Below are 19,078 nucleotides of genomic sequence, written 5' to 3'. Positions count from 1 at the left end.
TTGTTACTATACAGAATATTTAACTGTATTCTGCATTGCCTGGGGTTTACATTTAAAGATCATAATTATTTTTGAAGTATGGCAAAGATGCTGCAGGTAGGTAGCCTATTGTAGGTGCCCCGTGCAGACAGAGGCAGTTCCCTTTGACACAATCGATGACCATTTGTGTGCTCTTAGATCTGCAGAATCAGGAGGCAGTGCACGACATATCCATTGTTGTATATATTCAGCAAACACACGACATGGGTTTGGAATTTTCATATTATGAAACAGAACTATAATGTAAGAGGACAAAAACAATCCAATCATATTCTACAATCTATGTGGCGACTCTATTGCAATTGATATATGTCGTTACGCATAACATGGCATGAGATACGCAATCTACAATTGATAATAGGCTGGAATGATTATTTCATCGAATGCAATTTCGTTTAATTAAAATATTATTTTTACCAGTCTATAATTGAGTTCCATAAATGAACAACAACTCCGCGTAAAATCCCCACAGCAGTCCCCCACTGGCTCACACATCCTTCAATCTCCATGACAATCGCAAAGCATTGTATCGTGTACGACTACGTAGGAATAATAGATTATGTTTGTTCGGCTGCTAAAATGAAAACGATAATCTTGAATCAAATTTCGACGTTTTATATATATAACCAGGAACATTATAGCACATTTCTTACCTTCTACTCCACCCTTCCCACTGGAGTTTAGGGATAGTACGTACGCGCACGCAGGAGTGTAAACTTGGCGATGCAATCACCAGATGGTTCCTTGCGCTGGTTAAATAAATCGCCTCACACTCCTAGCCTATTCTTCTTAGTTTATGAATTGCACCTCAAAAACGTGACCAAACCCGAATAATGATTTCTCCTCTTTTCAATGTTTTTGTTGCAAACGACAGCGCTACTGTTATTCTCGAACAGTGCCGGAGAATAGCAGTGTAGTCCGTGATTGGCTTAGCCAATGTTTTATTTGCTCATTTATATGGAGGGTTAAGAGGGGACAAATCAAATGTAATCTGTGTTGAAATTATTCCTTACTTTAAAAAGTCCATGATTCATTCAATGTAAAATCAAAGAAAGTTATTTTTAACTAGGCTATTTATAGTCTAAGTCTGTCCCATCTCCAAAAACAAAACAAAAATCACCGTGAGGTCGCAAATTCTTCAATAGCGTCAAATACACATTGACAGCAAATGTTTGTAAAAAAATAAATAAAAAGCCTGTCACTGACCCAAATCTGTGGCCCCAACTGACGGTTTCAAACTCCTCTCGTACACAAACAACGCTAGTGCAACAAAACTGTCAGAGACCCACCCCTATCGCGGAGCGTTCGAGGAAATATTTATTTTGATTGGGTGAACCTACTTTCAATTAAAGCAGAGACATAATATCTCTTACTTGATTGGATTAAAAGCTGTCAATCTTTGCATACGACGTACAATTTGCAATCTACTTTGAAACAAATGAACTCACCTGCACATGATCGAATATATCATTTGTAATGTTATCCTTAAATATAAACGCAACATGTGAAGTGTTGGTCCCATGTTTCATGAGCTGAAATAAAACACATTTTCAATAGGCTTTTCAAATTCCGTGCACATATTTTTTACATCCCTGTTGATGAGCATTTGTCATTTGCCAAGGAAATCCAGCCACCTGATATCAAGAAGCTAATTTAACAGCAGTCATTACACAGGTGCACCTCGTGCTGGTGACAATAAAAGTCCACTCTCAAATACACTACGTGACCAAACGTATGTGGACACCTGCTTGTTGAACATCTCATTCCAAAAATCATGGGCATTAATAGGGAGTTGGTCCCCCCTTTGCTGCTATAACAGCCTCCACTCTTCTGGGAAGGCTTTCCACTAGATGTTGGAACATTGCTGCAGGGACTTGCTTCCATACAGCCACAAGAGCATTAGTGAGGTCAGGCACGGATGTTGGGCGATTAGGCCTGGCTCACAGTTTGCGTTCCAATTCATCCCAAATGTGTTTGATGGGGTTGAGGTCAGGGCTCTGTGCAGGCCATTCAAGTTCGTCCACAACAATCTTGACAAACCATTTCTGTATAGACCTGACTTTATGCACAGGTGCATTGTCATGCTCAAACAGGAAAGGGCCTTTCCCAAACTGTTGCAACAAAGTTGGAAGCACGGAATCATCTAGAATGTCATTGTATGCTGTAGCATTAAGAGTTCCCTTCACTGGAATTAAGGGGCCTAGCCCGAACCATGAAAAACAGGGGTCCAATGGTGGCGAGCTTTACAATACCCCAGCTGACGCTTGGAATTGCTTATGGTGATCTTAGGCTTGTGTGCAGTTGCTCGGCCACGGCCATTTCGTGAAGCTTCCGATGAACAGTTCTTGTGCTGACGTTGCTTCCAGTTTGGAACTCGGTGAGTGTCGCAACCGTGTACAGACAACAAAAATACACACTACATGCTTCAACCACTTGGCAGTACCGCTCTGTGAACTTGTGTGGCCTACCACTTCGCAGCTGAGTCGTTGTTGCTTCTAGACGTTTCCACTTCACAATAATAGCACTTAGTTGGGGGCAGCTCTAGCAGGGCAGAAATTTGATTAACTGACTTGTAAATGTGTCATCCTAAGACGGTTTGACAGTTTGTGCAGAAAATCTAAGAAGATTTGATGAATATTATGGAAAAAATTATACTGTATCATAACATCAATTCTGCTTTTCATTGCTGACCAGCAGATGTCACTAATGTGCATTGTTAAAAGCTCCAACTAATTTAACCGTTTTTCGACACAATTTGGTGAACGCCCCATACGCGTCAGAAAGCCTTGGCTTCCCATCACAAGTTTCAATGAACTGCTTGGTTCCCTAAAGGCTCTCCAAACACATGGGATCTTCTCGGTAGCCTTAGTCAATCAACCATGCGCCAAAAATGCATTCTCAAACCGCTTGTCCCCAAAGCAGCACAGACCAGCCATCATCTTCCAGACAACGCTCTCAAACGCTGATAGGGTTTAAGAAGGGGCGGTTTTATACCTTTTACATGTTTCGCACTACTTTTGGTTCCACAGGAAACAGTGACCAAAACTTTCGTTCCTAACCAGTCACGCTTGCATTACCAAAACATACATAGAGCAACTCATTGAAATGCTCTATCAACTAACTTAAATGATTACATTTACATAAACTGTCAAACGTAGCTAACAGTGAAAGGAGAAATCTGAAAAATATCCATAACCTTCACTCAGGGTTTGTATCGGCCAATCATAGTGTATGTTGCTAGACGGTTACGATTACGCCTATGTTTTGTTAGGGTGCACGCGATTTACGCCTGGGATATTCTGGAACCATCAACGGAGTGAGCGCAGTTCACATTCGTGTAATGAAATTGACCTGAAAGTCACGGTCTAGCCTGCCCGCAAGATAAATCAAATGCACACACTACGACGAAGGGTTTGTTTTGTTTTGTTGTAATGTTAGTCAACCGAATGAATGGATCTTAAGCAGCAAGTGGAATAGTGAGTACTTTTCCCAATGTAACGCTAGCTAGGTAACCAGGCAGAGGAATGATAAAATATTCTTACTTATTTTGTAATGTGTCACAAAACAGACCGGTAGCAAAGTGTTGTCACTTGCCTGTTTTGTCGTTGTTCGTGTGACATCTAGCTAAGGTTAGCTAGCTAACGTAATAGTTTGCTAAGTAACTGCAATCTATGCTCGTTCAAAGTTGCTGACTATAAAGCTAGCTAGCTGGCTATAATATGCATTTTGTTGTCCTGGTTATCATAAATCGTATTTTTGTTCACCATTGCTATAGCTAGCTAACTAACGTTAGATCTCTAATAATTGTAACGAATGTTGTTTGCTGGTAGTTGTTAAAGGGGGCTAGAAACTAGAAAGGAGAACTCACCAACAAGCTGTCTGCTCTGCTCCTCTCTGTCACTTCATAAAAAATACCCTTTATTAGTTGAACCAGGTGTGTTGTTGTAGTGCTGGTTTGGAACAAACGCCTGCACACTTTAGTTATGTGGTCACCAGGTACTGACCTCTTTTGTAATGTCATTTAAGAATCAGCTGATGGCTCACATTTTTTTCCCCTAATCATTTGGCCTAACCTAATCACTTCTCTATCAGGCTACATACAGTAAGGTGTGAGGGCACACGAGGGTTTGTCAACAGTATTGCTGTCCTGTATTGAATAGGTATTTCAATCAGGATTAGGCTACCACTTGGATAAGGTAAGGGGCTTGGTACAGCTGTGGCTACCTGTACAGTCCTGTAGGATTTATGTGGTTTGTCTCCTTTGTAAATTGAACCTAGGCCATGCTATAGTGTGCTATAGTCCTTTACTCACTTGACTATCATTTATTCTAGCCCTTGCCAACATGTCCAAGCATTGAAAGTTACTGTTCCCAGTGTGAGAGAGCATCCCCAACCACTAACACCCCCATGTGTATCATCTTCTTCAAGTTTGACCCTCGACCTGCATCCAAAAATGCCTACAGGTAAGGCCTCTCCTCCCTCTGTGTACCTTTACCACACTTTTCATATAGACTAGCCTGGACAGCTCTCATTTTATGTCAACTGGAGGCCTATATTCAGATGATGGTTTAAAAAGATGCACACTTCCAGATGTTGAGCAAATCTGAATCTTAAAGGAATCAAAGCGTCATTGCGTTTGACGCAGGGGACATTCTTCTCATCTTCTGATACATACTGAACAAAAATATAAACTTAACATGTAAAGTGTTGGTCCCATGTTTCATGAACTAAAATAAAAGTTCCCAGAAAATTTTCTTACACCCAAAAAGCTTATTTCCCCAAAATTTGGTGCACAAACGTGTTTACATTCCTGTTAGTGAGCATTTCTCCTTTGCCAAGATAATCCATCCACCTGACAAGTGTGGCATATCAAGAAGCTGATAAAACAGCATAATTATTACACATGTGCACCTTGTGCTGGGGACAATAAAAGACCACTCTAAAATGTGCAGTTTTGTCACACAACACAATGCCACAGATTTCTCAAGTTTTGAGGGAGAGTGCAATTGGTATGCTGTCTGCAGGAATGTCCAACAGAGCTGTTGCCAGATAATTGAATGTTAATTTCTCTACCATAAGTCACCTCCAACGTTGTTCAAGAGAATTTGGCAGTACAATCGGCCTCAAAACCGCAGATCACATGAATGGCATTGTGTGGGCGAACGGTTTGCTGATGTCAACAGAGTGCCCCATGGTGGGGTTATGGTATGGGCAGGCATAAGCTATGGACAACGAACACAATTACATTTTATTGATGGGAATTTAAATGCACAGAAATACCGTGATGAGACCCATATATATATATATTTTTAATAAAAAATAAATAAAAGGTTTTTGTTATCTGTGACCAACAGATGCATATCGAAATTCCCAGTCATGTGAATTCCAAACATTAGGGCACAATTAATTTGTTTCAATTGACTGATTTCCTCATATGAACTCTAACTTGTTGCGTTTTACATTTTTTGTTCAGTATAATTGTGAATAAAAAATTCCCTTTGTCCTTCAACGATGCGTTAGGCTAGTGCTGAAGTGTAGCAACTCTAATCTAATTAAGCACCCAAAGCAGTGATAAGAACCTGAGGTAACCTGTGGTGCTGTCTCTCACTGTAAGTATGGAAAGCTAGGCAGCATTCAAACTGAATTGCTCTGTTTCACTTCCCGATTTCAATGAAACTGAACATTTCAGTTTGGTTCCAGGCTAATTCAAAGCCTCCCAAACAAAGCACAGTGAAACACCATGTACCATCCACTAACCTTTCCTACAGTCACTGCTGGTTTCTCTCAGTGAAGGTCCTTTGTGGGCAGACGCCAGTGGTAGAGGAGCAGTCAATGCAATTTAAAGCCCTGCTTGTAATAATCCCCTGGGCTCTGTGGAACTCTCTCTCTACCTGGCCAGGATCTATCTCTGCCTTTGCCTCTGGGAGATTACACTAGCCTAAGGCGATCAGTGGATGTGTGTGGGCAATGACTCACTCTGGACCCATGGGATATGTGTAACCTGTAGGCCTAGCTAGCATCCTCACCGTGGTTGAATTTAATGCATGTAGGCCTACATTATCAGTGAGCGGAATGGCAAAATAACTACAAGAATGTTAAGTAAATCTCTTGTGTAAGTGGTTTTTCACCATACACCCAATTCCGCCAACATCCCTGCCTGCCAACAATGTTGTGTTCTGAATTCCCATTATGCCTCACCATCAAATTATTAGTACTTTCCTTTGCAATACAGCATGAATGGAATGTATCTTGTCAAAATATTAGCCTTCCCAGTGACCTTGTCTCAAACATAGTATTTATTTTGTAAGGAATAAGTGACAAATTATAGAATTCTCTAAAATGGCACACTCTCCGCATAGCTGGGCCCTGTTAATTGTCTTGTTTCTCTCCTAGTGATTCCCACAGTCTCCAATAAAGCATGGATGCTCTGCTCTCTCTCCTGTGTAAAATCATTAGTGTTTGCTTTGTTTCTGGGCCAGTGTCATCGACTCTTGGGGAACAAGTGTCACTGCAACCAGCTTTTGCATCATGAGTCTTTGATGTACAGAGGTTGACACAATTAGGTCAATTTGCTTTATTTGTTCTTTAAGAAATCCACCTGCCTCTGAACAAGGTTAATGGGATTGGTAACCGCTGGCAAGATACAATTATTGCGGAGGTCATCATAGTTCAGTGGCCTAATCTCTCTTCTGTAACTGTGCACCACGAATAAATGCCTCTCAGTGAAACTATTTAATCCTCATCATTTGACCTGTGACACCGGCATGACAACCAATACGTCTCAGGTAGTTGGCTTCGAAAAGGGACGTGTGTGAAAAAACAAACATGCGTGTTCTGTGTGTCTAATTGATAATGAGCGATGATGAGTAATGGCGATGCACCAAATGTTTTATTTATTTTTTATTTCAACTTTATTTAACCAGGTAGGCCAGTTGAGAACAAGTTCTCATTTACAACTGTGACCTGGCCAAGATAAAGCAAAGCAGTGTGACACAAACAACAACACAGAGTTACACATGGAAAAAACAAACATACAGTCAATAATACAATAGTGCATATCATTATCTGGGAACAGTGTGTACCAGCAGAATTTTGAACAGAGGATGCAATTATAAATTGTAGACTACATGGAATATTCTAGGTTGACCATTTTACTTGACTGTTTGTGCAATACCTGACTGGATATTGCTGTTAGGCCTATCTCAGGTTAGATACGGTTACAACTATATGTTATATTATAGGCCCACACATTTTGTATATACAAATTGAGCCCACATGTCTCGTAGAGCCAGCACAAGAAGTTAGTGTGGGTAGAAATGGCCTACAGTTTTTAACAGCCCAGCAACATTCAATATAAGCTACTTCTATAAACTACAGAATGTTTACTTTGATACCAGGTTTAGTGTCACTACTGTAAACCAAAACAATATCACAGCATGGAATTTTTTTTGTCAAAATGTTTTCGCTCTTATTCACACTTTTTAATAGAACATCCAATTTTGTTGTTCACAACTATGCTTAAACCACATAAGAAGACCACTTTTGAGGTCTGGGAAAAATCTAAGTAATTTAGATTTTTGTTGTTGTGTGTAGTTACCCTTTAGTTCAAGAGTGCGTACAAACTCAAATCACTCACAAAGGACCCACAGGTCCCACTGTGCAATTCCACTTCTCGCCCAAATCCACATCTATGGCAGCTTCTGCTGCCTCAGCACACTAATATAGGGCAGCAAAAAGGGGAGGGAAAAACCTCACCATCGTGTGTGTATGTGTGTGTGTGTGTGTGCGTGCGTACAAGGCTAGCGGGTGATTCATGGGACAATAGCTGAACAGTAATGTGAAGTCACTAAGTCATGCACTGTTGCCTTGCTAAATAAGTGACAGTTGTGCAGTGGTAGTAAAAAGTCACCAGAAATGAATGTCAAATGCAGCATTAGCAACAACAGTGATTAAGTCTGTTAGTGTGGTGAGTGGCAAATTAAGTCCCATTTGTAATTGGATAACTACTGAAAATGGCAGTAAGTTGTAGTGGTGCTAGCTCAACATAGGCCTAGGTTTCACTTAAAGCACTAGACTGCACTAGGTTATTTAATTTCACGTTTTGGATTGTTTATATTCCTTTCTCCTATGTGTGCTGTGTGACCCCCCCCCCCCAATCTTTCGTATCTTTCTCTCTATTGGAGATGCTCTGGTTGAAGGCTTGCTGGCAGGCTCCACCACCTCAACAGAAACAGGGAGACTGCAGCATAGCCAGGGGATTAATACACCAGATGTCACTGGCATCGGGAATCAATTCAAGGCTATACGCCAATTCATGCTCTTAATGAGCTACTGTTGGTCCAGTCTCTGGACCTAGTCTCTACTGCCGGATACTTTTAAGGGTCACACACAGCACACCGAATATGGATCTCCCGTTCGTCTACCGATTGTTCAGTGCACTGTTGACTGCTGACATTTTTGTGCAATTCTACATGTTTTCACTTGGTTCGCAAGTACCCTTGGCAGGCAAAGGCTATTGGTGTGTTCAAGCCCTTATTCCGTATCCAGCCATCCACTGCACTGGATCAATCTAATACAGCATCTCCCGCTGGCCGTAGCCTCAGCCCGCTGGCCGTAGCCTCAGCCTCTTGCTGACATGGTCCTTTTAGACCTCTGAAGGTAGAGACTTTTTGTCGCTGATGCAATATGGATTTGATGTGACGTTTGCAGTGGTGTGGGGCCTGGAAAATCCCATCTCTTAGTGATCCATGTACACTGCAGCAGTCCAAGGTGGGTGGAGAAAGTCAGCAGGGGTTGTAATGTTATTGCGGTAAGGTAATCGAGGTACATGGAGAGGTATGGGCAGCATCCCAAATGACACTATATTCCCTATGTTGTGCACTACTTCTGACCATAGTCTTATGTGCCCTGGTCTAAAGTAGTGCACTATGTAGGGAATAAGGTTCCATTTGGGACGCATCCATGGTGTTGGATAGTGACAGCACAGCAGCTTTCTTCTGCTGCTGCAGCTGATGGGGAACTCGGGTGCGGAACTTTACTGTGTCCTAAGGGGGGGAATAGTGCACACCCAGACAATCAGGAAACATGCAACCTCAGTCAGGAGCTCAGTTAGGTCTGCTACGCAGCACGGCATGGCATTTCTCTCTCACACTTATTCACTCGTGTGCAGAATGCAGCCTGGCAAAAGAGCACACAGGCTGCTTCCCAAATGGAACCCTATTCCCTTCATAATGCATCACTTTTATATGGGCCCTGGTCAAAAGTAGTGCACTATATAGGAAATATGGGTGCCATTAGGGCCACAGACACACAGTCCCAGGGCTCAGTCTCTTCGATTAAGGACATGAGACCTGGAGAATATCAATATATCAAGATGGATAACACCACAAGGTTATTGTGTTAAAGAACATTACCTTAAGTGGTCTACCATGGTCTCCCTCGTAACTCTATTTCTTTCTCTTTTCACCTCAGGCTAATTTTGGCTGCAAACAGAGATGAGTTTTACAACAGGCCAACCAAAGCTGCAGACTTTTGGGTGAGCAACAGCGAAATCCTCAGCGGTAAGTATTTGCACTTGATGTTGCCGTGACAGAAAAACATTGGTGACAGAAATCGTTCTGGAGAGGACCCCTCTGTTTACCCTTTTTTTTCTCTCTCTCTGAGAACCTTTATTTCACCACAACCCATTTCAGCTCAGCTGGAATGACTTCATGAGCCAGATACTGGATCCCATGTCAACAAACCAATTCTGAGAGGAATTTAATGCACTGAATGTCCCAATGAATCATTCCATTCTTTATTAAGATCATAGCCCTACTATGGCAAATTGACTGGGAAAACAAATACATCTCCTTGAGTTAAAACTGTTTAAATAAACAAACAGGGTGGAAGACTAAGAAGTATAATTAGAATGAGGGTCCTGTCATGGAGCATGGGCATTGCTTCTTCTGTTTGAGTGATTATTTTCATTTCCTCTCAACAGACTAGTATTTTCACATTTCTGAGTGAAATATTTAATTTGTCATAACAGGCTATGAGTTTATTCCTCTAGAAATCTAGCGTGGCAGAGTAATTGAGGTTTGCGAGGGATTAGGGTATAGGATTGGTTTGGAAATTAGGGCCTAAGGGTCAGGTTTTATGTTGGCTTGGGATTGAGTCCTCAAAATGGGACGGTGGTAGGGCTCTGATCTGGTGTGGAGGGACGGCAGTAGTGCACTGATCTGTTGTGGAGAGACGGTGGTAGTGCTCTGATCTGGTGTGGGGGGATGGCGTTAGGGCTCTGATGTGGAGGGACGGTGGTAGGGCTCTGGTCTGGTGTGGAGGGACGGCGGTAGTGCTCTGATCTGGTGTGGAGGGACATCGATAGTGCTCTGATCAAGTGTGGAGGGATGGTGGTAGGGTTCTGATCTGGTGTGGATGGACGGCGGTAGTAATTTGATCTGGTGTGGATGGACGGCGGTAGTAATTTGATCTGGTGTGGAGGGACGGCGGTAGGGCTATGATCGATCTGGTGTGGAGGGATGGCGGTAGGGCTATGATCTGGTGTGTAGGGAAGGCGGTAGGGCTATGATCTGGTGTGGAGGGACGGCGGTAGGGCTATGATCTGGTGTGGAGGGACGGCGGTAGGGCTATGATCTGGTGTGGAGGGATGGCGGTAGGGCTATGATCTGGTGTGGAAGGATGGCGGTAGGGCTATGATCGATCTGGTGTGGAGGGATGGCAGTAGGGCTATGATCGATCTGGTGTGGAGGGATGGCGGTAGGGCTATGATCGATCTGGTGTGGAGGGAAGGCGGTAGGGCTATGATCTGGTGTGGAGGGAAGGCGGTAGGGCTATGATCTGGTGTGGAGAGACGGCGGTAGGGCTATGATCTGGTGTGGAGGGATGGCGGTAGGGCTATGATCTGGTGTGGAGGGAAGGCGGTAGGGCTATGATCTGGTGTGGAGGGAAGGCGGTAGGGCTATGATCTGGTGTGGAGGGAAGGCGGTAGGGCTATGATCTGGTGTGGAGGGATGGCGGTAGGGCTATGATCTGGTGTGGAGGGATGGCGGTAGGGCTATGATCTGGTGTGGAGGGATGGCGGTAGTGCTATGATCTGGTGTGGAGGGATGGCGGTAGTGCTATGATCTGGTGTGGAGGGATGGCGGTAGGGCTATGATCTGGTGTGGAGGGAAGGCGGTAGGGCTATGATCTGGTGTGGAGGGATGGAGGTAGGGCTATGATCTGGTGTGGAGGGATGGCGGTAGGGCTATGATCTGGTGTGGAGGGATGGCGGTAGGGCTATGATCTGGTGTGGAGGGATGGCGGTAGTGCTATGATCTGGTGTGGAGGGATGGCGGTAGTGCTATGATCTGGTGTGGAGGGATGGCGGTAGGGCTATGATCTGGTGTGGAGGGAAGGCGGTAGGGCTATGATCTGGTGTGGAGGGATGGAGGTAGGGCTATGATCTGGTGTGGAGGGATGGCGGTAGGGCTATGATCTGGTGTGGAGGGATGGCGGTAGGGCTATGATCTGGTGTGGAGGGAAGGCAGTAGTATAAAAATCTATGTACAGTTTGTGCAAATGTAGAAGAGTAGGGAGGTAAGGCAATAAATAGGCCATAGAGCGAAATGATTACAATTTAGCATTAACACTGGAGTGATAGATGTGCAGATGATGATGTGCAAGTAGAGATACTGGGGTGCAAAAGAGCAAGAGGATAAATAACAAAATGGGGATGAGGTAGTTGGGTGTGCTATTTACAGATTTGCTGTGTACAGGTACACTGATCGGTAAGCTGCTCTGACAGCTGATGCTTAAAGTTAGAGAGGAAGATATAAGACTCCAGCTTCAGTGATTTTTGCAATTCATTCCAGTCATTGGCAGCAGAGAACTGTAAGGAAAGGTGGCCAAAGGAAGTGTTGGCTTTGGGGATGACCAGTGAAATATACCTGCTAGAGCGCGTGCTACGGGTGGGTGTTGCTATGATGACCAGTGAGCTGAGATAAGGCGGAGCTTTACCTAGCAAAGACTTGTAGATGACCTGGAGCCAGTGGGTTTGGCAAGGAATATGTAGTGAGGGCCAGCCAACGAGAGCATACAGGTCGCAGTGGTGGGTAGTATATGGGGCTTTGGTGACAAAATGGATGGCACTGTGATAGACTACATCCAATTTGCTGAGTAGAGTGTTGGAGGCTATTTTGTAAATGACTTCGCCGAAGTCAATGATCGGTAGGATAGTCAGTTTTACGAGGGTATGTTTGGCAGCATGGGTGAAGGAAGCTTTGTTTGCAAAATAGGAATCCGATTCTAGATTTAATTTTGGATTGGAGATGCTTAATTTGAGTCTGGAAGGAGAGTTTACAGTCTAACCAGACACTTAGGTATTTATAGTTGTCCACATATTCTAAGTCAGAACCGTCCAGAGTAGTGATGCTAGTTGGGCGGGTGGCTGCGTGCAACAATCTGTGTAAGATGTATAGATGCCAGATGTATACCGAATGGTGTCGTCTGCGTAGAGGTGGATCAGAGAATCACCAGCAGCAAGTGTGACATCATTGATGTACAGAGAAAAGAGTCGGCCCGAGAATTGAACTCTGTGGCACCCCCATAGAGACTGCCAGAGGTCCGGACAACAGGCCCTCCGATTTGACACACTGAACTCTATCTGAGAAGTAGTTGGTGAACCAGGCGAGGCAGTCATTGGAGAAACCAAGGCTATTGAGTCAGCCGATAAGATTGTGGTGATTGACCGGGTCGAAAGCCTTGGCCAGGTGGAAGAAGATGGCTGCACAGTTCTGTCTTTTATCGATGGCGGTTATGATATCATTTAGGACCTTGAGTGTGTCTGAGGTGCACCCATGACCAGCTCGGAAACCAGATTGCAAAGTGGAGAAGGTACGGTGGGATTGAAAATGGTCAGTGATCTGTTTAACTTGGCTTTCAAAGATTTTAGTAAGGCAGAGCAGGATGGATATAGGTCTATAACAGTTTGGGTCTAGAGTGTCTCCCCCTTTGAAGAGGGGGATGACCCCGGCAGCTATCTTTGTGGATATCAGATGATACGGAAGAGAGGTTGAACAGGCTAGTAATAGGGGTTGCAACATTTTGGTGGATAATTTCAGATGGAGAGGTTCCAGATTGTCTTACACAGCTGATTAGTAGGGATCCAGATTTTGCAGCTCTTTCAGATTTCAGATTTATCGGTGGTGACAGTGTTTCTTAGCCTCGGTGCAGTGGGCAGTTGGGATGAGTAAAGTCTGGGATTACTCCAGCTCCCTCTCAACCCATCCCCAGGGGCGTCAGGCCAAGGCTGGGTTTCTCTATAGCTGAGAACCTCTCCTCTGTTCCCTGGCTGTCTCAGTGGACCCATATTGATCATGTGGAAGTGTAGACTTACACTACATGTGTAGTGTAATGTGGACACCTGCTCGTCAAACGTCTAATTCCGAAATCATGGGCATTAATATGGAGTTGGTCCCCTTTGCTTCTATAACAGCCTCCACTCTTCTGTGTCGGCTTTCCACTAGATGTTGGAACATTGCTGCGGGGACTTGCTTCCATTCAGCCACAAGCATTAGTGAGGTCGGGCACTGATGTTGGGCAATTAGGCCTCGCAGTCGGCGTTCCAATTCATCCCAAAGGTGTTCGATGGGGTTGAGATCAGGGCTCTTTGCAGGCCAGTCAAGTTCTTCCACACCGATCTCGACAAACCATTTCTCTATGGACCTCGCTTTGTGCAGAGGGGCATTGTCATGCTGAAACAGGAAAGGGCCTTCCCCACAAAGTTGGAAGCACAGAATCGTCTAGTATGTCATTGTATGATGAAGTGCTAAGATTTCCCTTCACTAGAACTAAGGGGGCTAGCCCAAACCATGAAAAACAACCCCAGACCATTATTCCTTCTCCACCAAACTTTACAGTTGTCACTATGCTTTGGGGCAGGTAATGTTTTCCTAGCATCTTCTAAAACCAGATTTGTCCGTCAGATTGCCAGATGGAGAAAAGTGATTCATCACTCCAGAGAACGAGTTTCCAGAGTCCAACGAGCTTTACACCTTTCCAGCCGATGCTTGACATGGCACATGGTGATCTTAGGCTTGTGTGTGGCTGCTCGGCCATGGAAACTCATTTCATGAAGCTCTCAATAAACAGTTATTGTGCTGACGTTGCTTCCAGAGGCAGTTTTGAACTCGGAGAGTATTGTAACCGAGGACAGACTATTTTTACACACTTCAGCACTCGGTGGTCCCGTTCTGCGAGCTTGTGTGGCCTACCACTTTGTGGCTGAGCCGTTGTTGCTCCTAGACATTTCAATTTCACAATAACAGCACTTACATTTGACAGGGCCAGCTCTAGCAGGGCAGAACTGAGTTGTTGGAAAGGTATCATCTTATGATGGTGCCACGTTGAAAGTCACTGAGCTCTTCAGTAAGTTCATTGTTTGCCAATGTTTGTCTATGGAGATTGCATGGTTGTGTGCTCGGTTTTATACACCTGTCAGCAATGGGTGTGGCTGAAATAGCCGAATCCACACATTTTAATGGTTGTCCACATACTTTTGTATGTATAGTGTATCATCCTGCCTCTGCACATGCTTCCCTTAGTTACCTTCTCTCTCATAGAAACACACATCTCAGTGTGAGAGAAGTGATTTGTAGTCGTAAGTGACATTTTAGGTCAAGATTAACAGCCTGTGTCGTATGGCTCTTTGCCTCTCTCTAAGTTTATTCAAGTTCTTGTACAGTGCAATACAAGGTCAAAACGGCAAGAGTCTAGCAAATCACACCGGCTGTAGTAAGACAATCCATATTTCTCTTAACGCTGTACTGATTTACTTATTCCCTGTGTAAGGGTATCGCCTCAATCCACGTCCAGACAAATAGAATGTATGAGTAATCTATTCAGCGTTTTCAGAGTTCCGTGCTCTACATTCTAATGATCAGCCAGGCTCCAATGATAATGAATGCAAGGCAGAGGCCTCTGTCTGTCTTTCTTTCTGTCTGCTTATCAGAAACTCACTCCTCAGCCTTAACTTGATTTTAAATTCATTTAAGTACAAAATCACCTCTGGTTTGAATGTTGTTTTTTTTGGCGCTCCCTATTTCTGATATTTATTTTTTTGTAACTCGGAGAGAAGTCAAACTAAGCAATCAGTGATGGCTTGGAGGAGGGTGAAAAAATTTTCCTTGATTTTCTTTTTCTAGATTTAATACATGATTTATAAGCAAACTATAATCGCTTAATTTGAGTGTTGCAGCATTATTGTCAGCAGTACGTGATCGCCATTATTGATTCACAGTGCATTCAGAAAGTATTCAGACCCCATCCCTTTTTCTAAATTTTGTTAAGTTACTGCCTTATGCTAAAATTGATTAAACTTACACACAATATTACATAATGACAAAGCAAAAACATTGATTTAATTTTTTATAAACCAAGATTCTCTGGTCTGATGAGACCAAGATTGAACCCTTTGGTCTGAATGCCAAGTGTCACGTCTGCAGGAAACCAGGCACCATCCCTACGGTGAAGTATGGTGGTGGCAGCATCATGTTGTGGGGATGTTTTTCAGTGGCAGGGACTGGAAGACTAGTTGGGATCAAGGAAAGATGAACGGAGCAAAGTACAGAGCTCCTTGATGAAAACCTGCTCAGGACCTCAGACTGGGGCGAAGGTTTACCTTCCAACAGGACAACAACCCTAAGAACACAGCCAAGATAACGCAGGAGTGGCTCCAGGACAAGTCACTGAATGTCCTTGAGTGGCCCATCCAGGGCCCGGACTTGAATACGATCGAACATCTCTGGAGAGAGCTGAAAATAGCTGTGCAGCGTTGCTCCCCATTCAACCTGATAGAGCTTGAGAGGATCTGCAGAGAAGAATGTGAGAAACTCCCCAAATACACGTGTGCCAAGCTTGTAGCGTCATACCCAAGAACACTCAAGGCTGTATCTGCTGCCAAAGGTGCTTCAACAAAGTACTGAGTAAAAGGTGTGAATACTTCTGTAAATGTGATATTTCAAAAAAACAGTTTTTGCTTTGTCATTATGGGATAATGTGTGTGAGATGGGATAATGGGATAATGGGTGATTATGGGATAATGTGTGTGAGATTGGTGAGGGGGGAAAAAATGGTTATCCATTTTAGAATAAGGCTATAACATAACAAAATGTGGGAAAAGTCTGAATACTTTCCGAATGCACTGTAGCATTCAATCTCACTAGTCAGTTACACCTGTTCTATTTTCAGTCACGGAGGTGTTAAAATGTGAAGAAGGTTAATGTGGGAGTTACAGTATGTGATGATGTGGAGTGTGATGTGTGTTGTCAGGGCTAGACCTGGAGGAGGGGAAGGAAGGCGGGTCATGGCTGGGGATCAACAAGAGGGGCAAGCTGGCCGCACTGACCAATTACCTGGAGGGAAGGCCCAATCCAGACGCACAAGGAAGAGGCGAGGACCAATCAGGAAGAAAATAATATCCTCTGAACAGTTGGATATGTGCATGCATCTTTAACAGACAGTCGTGTTTTAATATTTCATTCCTAATAAAGGCTTTGTTCCTAGAAAGCCGACGCTAACGTGAAACTGGTATGGTCAACTGCCTTTTTTAAAGATTCATTCACTAGCATTAGCACCACAATAAGTGAAAAGTAGTGTCAGTGTGTTCTCCAGTAGCCAGCTGTCCTCACTGCAGATGCTCAGCCCCCTGATAGAAACACCTCTCTGTGTAATAGCAGCTTTCTAATTTGTTTATTTTCTTTAAGGCCACATGTCAGGTGTTTTCCTGACACTTAACCGATGTAGTGCAGTTCCCCCCTCTTCGGTAGCAGCCTGTCCTTACAACAAATCAAATAAACGTTTATTGGTTGAGTACACCGTTTAGCAGATGTTGTAGTGGGTGCAGTGAAATGCTTATGTTACTAGCTCCTAACAATGTAGTAAAATGTTAAACAAGTACACAAATAATATATATATTTTTTTGAAGTACAGTTAAAAACAAGAACGTCCGGGCGACTCCAATTAACAGCCCAAATAGCACTGTATCAGTAATCCAAATGCAATCTATAAGTATCTACACCAGAAGAATTTACACAAGATATTCTAAAAGATATGTACAGCAGTAGATATAATCGGAGTGAGCTATGTCAAGAATCCAGTATATATTACATTTGCGGTGTGTATAAACAGTGTAACTATGTAATTACAGATACAGTAGCAGAGATATTATAATGAGCTATGTTGGGAATACAGTATTTAAATACTCAGTGTGATACAGGAAGTGTCCAGTGGTTCAATGTCTCTGTGACGTGGGACTGCAGCATTGGATTGTGACTATGAGGTGTGTGAGTGAGTGTGCATCACCTAATAGACGGCTAGTGATGGCTAGCCGCAATGCCACTAGAGATCTTGGTACGAGTCCAGCCCCTGTCGCAGCCGGCCGCGACCGGGAAACCCATGGGGCAGCGCACAATTGGCCCAGTGTCGTCCAGCTTAGGGGAGGGTTTGGCCAGCAGGGATGTCCTTATCCCATCGCTCACCGGCGACTCCTGTGGCGCCCGGGCGCAGTGCACGCTGACACGGTCGCCAGGTGCACAGTGTTTCCTCCGACACATTGTTGCAGCTGGCTTCTGAGTTAAGTGGTCATTGTGTCAAGAAGCTGTGGCTTAGTTGGGTTGTGTTTCGGAGGACGCACGGCTCTCAACCTTCACCTCTCCCGAGTCCGTACTGGAGTTGCAGCGATGAGACAAGACTGTAACTACCAATTGGATACCACAAAATTGGGGAGAAAAGGGTTAAGACACTAATAAAACTGTGATGGCCTGGTAATAGAAGCAGTTTTTTTGTCTCTCGGTCTTGGCACTGATGCACCTGTACCAACTCCGTAAATAGACAGTAGCCGAGTAAAGTCGATGGCTCGGGTGACTGTGGTCCTTAATGATCTTCTTGGACTTCCTTTAACACCGAGCGCTGTAGATGTCATAGAGAACAGGCAGCATGCCCCTGGTGATGCGTTAGGCTGACCGCACCACAGTGCTAAATAACATGGAAACAGATCTCCGATGTAAACCAGTCCAAGACCTATGTTACATATTTTACCTCGAATGTCCTCCTTGTAACTGCATCACATTTTGCTTAATAACCAGTGTTGTGTAGATTCATTTGGATGGTATGACTAAATCTGTGTGTTGCTACAAAACCAACTAGGCAGCCTACTGATAAGTCTGCTCTTGCTATGTGTAGTGGTATTGAATCAAATCAAATTTATTTATATAGCCCTTCGTACATCAGCTGATATCTCAGTGCTGTACAGAAACCCAGCCTAAAACCCCAAACAGCAAGCAATGCAGGTGAAGAAGCACGGTGGCTAGGAAAAACTCCCTAGAAAGGCCAAAACCTAGGAAGAAACCTAGAGAGGAACCAGGCTATGTGGGGTGGCCAGTATTCTTCTGGCTGTGCCGGGTGGAGATTATAACAGAACATGGTCAAGATGTTCAAATGTTCATAAATGACCAGCATGGTCGAATAATAATAAAAAGGTAGAACAGTTGAAACTGGAGCAGCAGCACAGCCAGGTGGACTGGGGACAGCAAGGAGTCATCATGTCAGGTATTCCTGGGGCATGGTCCTAGGGCTCAGGTCCTCCGAGAGAGAGAAAGAAAGAGAGAATTAGAGAGAGCATATGTGGGATGGCCAGTCCTCTTCTGGCTGTGCCGGGTGGAGATTATAACAGAACATGGCCAAGATGTTCAAATGTTCATAAATGACCAGCATGGTCGAATAATAATAAGGCAGAACAGTTGAAACTGGAGCAGCAGCACGGCCAGGTGGACTGGGGACAGCAAGGAGTCATCATGTCAGGTAGTCCTGGGGCATGGTCCTAGGGCTCAGGTCCTCCGAGAGAGAGAAGGAGAGAATTAGAGAACGCACACTTAGATTCACACAGGACACCGAATAGGACAGGAGAAGTACTCCAGATATAACAAACTGACCCTAGCCCCCCGACACATAAACTACTGCAGCATAAATACTGGAGGCTGAGACAGGAGGGGTCAGGAGA

At 44.1% G+C, this 19,078-nt stretch overlaps 2 protein-coding genes across 34 annotated transcripts in view; one reads left to right on the top strand and one right to left on the bottom strand.

Annotated features, from left to right (window-relative positions):
• Positions 1-1,313, bottom strand: part of LOC139389480 (ARVCF delta catenin family member b) — a 323,546-nt gene extending 322,233 nt beyond the window's left edge. For 23 of the 29 annotated variants that reach the window (XM_071136285.1, XM_071136282.1, XM_071136307.1 and 20 more), the window contains exon 1: positions 693-1,304. The gene's annotated coding sequence lies outside the window, so the exon portion shown is untranslated. Of the gene's footprint in view, positions 1-692 lie in introns of all 29 variants that reach the window. The other 6 variants (XM_071136277.1, XM_071136295.1, XM_071136288.1 and 3 more) reach the window with 6 other exon arrangements.
• Positions 1,314-3,368: 2,055 nt separating this feature from the next.
• Positions 3,369-19,078, top strand: part of LOC139389484 (transport and Golgi organization 2 homolog) — a 31,925-nt gene continuing 16,215 nt past the window's right edge. For 2 of the 5 annotated variants that reach the window (XM_071136313.1, XM_071136311.1), the window contains exons 1-4: positions 3,369-3,515; positions 4,372-4,502; positions 9,511-9,599; positions 16,351-16,470. In XM_071136313.1, the coding sequence (XP_070992414.1) occupies positions 4,447-4,502; positions 9,511-9,599; positions 16,351-16,470 (265 nt within the window). In that variant the 5' untranslated portion in view covers positions 3,369-3,515; positions 4,372-4,446. Of the gene's footprint in view, positions 3,516-4,157; positions 4,236-4,371; positions 4,503-9,510; positions 9,600-16,350; positions 16,471-19,078 lie in introns of those variants that run through there. The other 3 variants (XM_071136315.1, XM_071136314.1, XM_071136312.1) reach the window with 2 other exon arrangements.

Source organism: Oncorhynchus clarkii, chromosome 30, assembly GCF_045791955.1.
Source record: "Oncorhynchus clarkii lewisi isolate Uvic-CL-2024 chromosome 30, UVic_Ocla_1.0, whole genome shotgun sequence".
In the NCBI taxonomy this organism is placed as follows: Eukaryota; Metazoa; Chordata; class Actinopteri; order Salmoniformes; family Salmonidae; genus Oncorhynchus; species Oncorhynchus clarkii.
The sequence above is the reverse complement of the archived record's forward strand: the minus strand, read 5'-3'. Positions and strand labels throughout refer to the sequence as shown.